The sequence below is a fragment of the Orycteropus afer genome, unplaced genomic scaffold, assembly GCF_000298275.1.
Source record: "Orycteropus afer afer isolate SDZICR_OR568_19922 unplaced genomic scaffold, OryAfe1.0 scaffold00021, whole genome shotgun sequence".
NCBI classification, from domain to species: domain Eukaryota; kingdom Metazoa; phylum Chordata; class Mammalia; order Tubulidentata; family Orycteropodidae; genus Orycteropus; species Orycteropus afer.
Window position 1 is genome coordinate 19,588,281 of NW_006921608.1, and position 4,422 is coordinate 19,592,702.

Genomic DNA, 4,422 nt, shown 5'->3' on the forward strand with positions numbered 1-4,422 from the left:
CTTCCTTCCGAGGAGTGGCTGGTGGGTTTGAACCGCCAGCCTCCTGGTTAGCAGTCAAGTGCCTTAGGCACTATGCTACCAGAGCTCCTGTAGTGATACCTCCTCGGAAACCCAAGGAGGGGTCACTATGAGTCTGATCCGACTCCACGGCAGTGAGTTTGGGTTGTTTTTTATAGGGTCTCAGTGGGTAAGAATCGACTCAGTGGCGATGGTTTATGATAAAACTAATTAGCGTCCAGAATAGCACTAGAAGAGTTTGTTTCTTCTCATCTCCCCAAATTTATGTACGCCCAGGCTCTCAGATCCAAGCAACCACAAGACTCAACTCGAAAGCGCTAAAACCCCAAAAGGACCCAAGAGGCAGGGGGGCTGATGGCACCCAGCCCGCCACCCTGGGCCTTTGTTTTTCTTTGACCCTCTGCTGCAGTGGCCCCCACACTGGGAGGTTTAACGCTTAGCCAGGCGGCAAGGCCAGCGCTCGGCTACTGCCCACGCCTTGCGGACCTAAGCTTGGGTGGCTGAAGACCCAGGTTCAGGGAGGTGCAGCGGGTAGCGCCTCGCGGGCGGCAGGCGCAGCGCTTACCCGGGCAGGGCTTGCGCAGATGTTTCTCCAGCAGAGACTCCTCCAGCAGGAACTCGAACCAGCAGGTTTGCGGTGGGGTGCAGGGCCGGCTGGAGGTGGCCGCCTCCCGGTCCGCCGCCTCCGCGCTCATCCTGCCCCCGCCGCCGCTACCCCCAGGGACGCTTCCGGGATCCAACCTGACACTCGAACGCAGGCCGAGGCCTGTGGTATGCGCAAAGGCGCGGAGGAAAGCCGCTAGGAGCAATCCTATGAACCCACTCGGTACGTCCCCACAACCCACACAATCCAAAATGGCGGCTCACTCTGTTCCCGCCTCCCTGCAGACTCCGCCACACCTCTACACCAATGTTGTACGAGTTAGAGAGAAATAGGGCGGAGCCATTACTCAGACTCCACCTCCTCCAGGTTGACTTGGAAGATGGCTCCCAGCGCAAGTAGGATTCAGATGCGCTACATTTCTTGCCCAGAGCTCTGGTGACGTGCCTAAGACATTTAACTGCTAACTAAGAAGTCTGGCGGTTCAAACCCACCAGCCATTCCTCGGAAGATGAATTGCGCGATATACTTCCGTAGTAATACCGCCTTGGAAAGCAAAGGAAGGGCCGCTGAGTCGGATCCGACTCCACGGCGTGAGATTGTTTTTTTTGTTTGTTTGTTTGTTTGTTTGTTTTTGTATCTTTCTTGCTTGGGAGTTTATCACCGAGACAAAGAAGCAACGTCATCTAGAGCTGAAATGAGCCTCAATGTCTTCGTAAAAGACAATGAACATGACAGATCTAGGCAAACTGACCCAGATGAAACTTACCTTCGGTGCTTTCAATTTCCCCATTTCTATTTCCAAGATTTCCTCCCACTTGCCACGAATGCTTGTCAATCGAGTCTCCTGAACCAGCGTCACCTCTGCTCTGCATTTCTTCATAGGAACCCAAATGCTGACAGCCTACAGTGAGATACAGCCACTTTGCTACTACTTCAGAACTAGCTCATTATTTAGCGCCTAAGTAATCCTCTAGGGGGCTCTGGTGTAGCTGTGGTAAGGCGACAAACCAAAAGGACGGAGCTTTGGACCCGCCAGCTCTACACGGGAAAGAGATGAGGACGTCGGCTTCCGTGAAGATTTGTTATGTTGTTAGGTGCCGTTGAGTCGTCTCTGATTCATAGCGACCATATGCACAGCAGAACGATAACACTGCCCGGTCCCACGCCAGCTCCGCGATCCCTGCTTACAGTTCAACACATCTAACACTTTGGACAGGTTATTTAACCTCCCTGAGCCTGTGCCTAAGGCTTTTGACTGCTAACCAGAAGGTTGGCGGTTCAAATCAATCAGCCGCTTTGCCAAAGGAAGATGGGACAATCTACTTCCGTGAAGATTTACTGCCTTGGAAACCCAATGGAGGTCGCTATGAGTCAGAATCCACTGCATGGCAGTGGTTAATCTTAGGTTAAGGTGCAGTGGTTAAGCATTGGGCTGTTAACAAAAGGTCAGCAGTTCAACCCTACCAGACACTCCCCCCCCCCCCAAAAAAAAAAGTGGCAATCTGCTTCCACAGAGATTACAGGCTGGGAGATACTATGCGGCAGTTCTATTCTGTCCTACACTCAGTATGAGTCGGAACTGACTCCATGGGCAGTGCGTTTTAATCTTAGGGTAGGAGTCCTGGAAACACAGGGGTTAAGTACTTAGGCTGCTAACCAAAAGTTCAGTGGTTGGACACTACCAGCTGCTCTGCAAGTAGAAAGACTGTGGCAGAGAAGGCAGTTGGTGGCACTAGGGGGTTGTGGGCATGCAGACTGCACTAGGTGACGGAGTGAGTTTTATTTTGTATAAAATAACTCTGTAGTTGGTTGTAACAGTAAAGACACTTTTTTGTAAACCCAGTTTACATGTGTCAATATAGCTACAAAGCTAAACTGGAATTTTCTTTCTGGTCTGAGCTGTCATTACTGACGCTTGGTATCAAGAGGTTTGTGTCCATGCACTGCAACACATGCTGTCGTTTTTGTTGCTATTGGTGTTTTTATAGTTGCTGATTTTAGCAAATTTTCTGATGTTTAGCTACAATATTGTGGTAATATTTGTGAACTTTTTATCAATAACTTTTTTGAAAATGAAGTAGGAATTAGAGAAGGAACAGAAAGATCAAAAAAGGCTTCAACTCAGTTACTAATAATATTGTGACAAATAATGCTGTCATTCAATGTAGAAAGATGTTACAAAACAATTTCATTGTTAGTATTTATATAATCTAGGAAATAAATTTAACTGATTTACACCAATACTTAACACATATTATTCTATGATAACATTAATAATAAACATTACTAAGGATTCTGTATTGTCTAGTACAGGAAGAGAGGGGTTGACACCAACAATAGTGACACCCCTGAGAGAAGGATGTGGCAGGACAAAGATGTGGCAGTCAACTTCTTCTGCACAAGGTTGCTGAATAGGAATGGAATCCACTGGATGGCAATGAAGTTTTGGCTTTTTTCTTTTAATCTTACAGTTCTTATTATTGTTGTTGTTGTTGTGTGCCGTCGAGTCGACCCCCGACTCATAGTGACCCCTCCTTGGGTTTCCGAGGCAGTATCACTACGGAAGTAGGAATGCCCAACCTTCCTTCTGAGGAGTGGCTGGTGGGTTTGAACTGCCAGCCTTCTGGTTAGCAGTCAAGTGCCTTAGCCACTATGCTACCAGAGCTCCCAGGTGCCATCAAATTGGTTCCACCTTATAGCAATCCCATGTACAATAGAACGAAACACTTCCAGCTCCTTTGCCATCTTCACAATTGTTGCTGTTCATGTGCATTGTTGCAACCACAGCGTCAATCCATCTCCTTAAAGGTCTCTCTCTTTTTCTGCTGACCCTCCATCTTACTAAGCATGATGTCCTTCCCCAGGGACTGGTCCCTCCTAATGACAAAGTCTCACCACCTTTGTTTCTAAGGAGCATTCTCGTAGTACTTCTGCAAAGAGAGATTTGTTCATTCTTCGGGCAGTCCATGGTATGTTCAACATTTTTGGCCAATACCATAATTCAAATGCACCAATTCTTCTGTTGTTTTATTCATTATCCAGCTTTTGCATGCATAAGTTCATTGAAAATACCATGGCTTGGGTCAGGTTCACCTTAAGTCTTCAAAGTGACATCTCTGCTCTTCAACACTTTAAAGAAGTCTTTTGCAGCAGATTTGTCCAATGCAATACATCGTTTGATTTCTTGATTGCTGCTTCCATTGGCATTGACTGTGGATCCAAGTAAAATGAAATCCTTGAAAATTTCAATCTTTTCTCCATTCATCATGTTGTTACTTATTGGTCCAGTTGTGAGCATTTTTATGTGTAATCCATACTGAAGGCTGTAGTCTTTTTCATCAGTAAATGCTTCAAATCTTCACTTTCAGCAAGCAAGGTTGTCATCTGTATATCACAAGTTGTTGATGAGGTCTTTCTCAAATCTTGATGCCATGTTTTTCATATATTCCACCTTCTCGAGGGTTTTTGCTCATCATATAGACTGAATAAGTATGATGAAAATAATACAACCCTTACACACATCTTTCCTGACTTTTAAACCATGCAGACATGGTTCTGTTCAAACAAGTTCCTCTTGGACTATGTATAGGTTTTCAGGAGCACAATTAAGTGTTCTGGAATTCCCATTCTCTAAATGTTATCCATAATTTATTATGATCCATACAGTCAAATGTTTTTGCATAGTCAATAAAGCACAGGTAAACATTTTTTGAGTATTCTTTGCTTTCAGCCAATATCCATCTAACATCAGCAATGATGTTCCTCATTCCACATCCTTATCTGAATCCAGCTTGAATTTC

General features: G+C 45.7%; 1 protein-coding gene across 1 annotated transcript in view; it reads right to left on the reverse strand.

Moving 5' to 3' along the window:
* Positions 1 to 713, reverse strand: part of INTS8 (integrator complex subunit 8) — a 59,558-nt gene extending 58,845 nt beyond the window's left edge. The window contains exon 1 of the mRNA XM_007934860.2: positions 584 to 713. Coding sequence (XP_007933051.1) covers positions 584 to 713 — 130 coding nt within the window. The remainder of the gene's footprint in view (positions 1 to 583) is intronic.
* Positions 714 to 4,422: the final 3,709 nt, after the last annotated feature.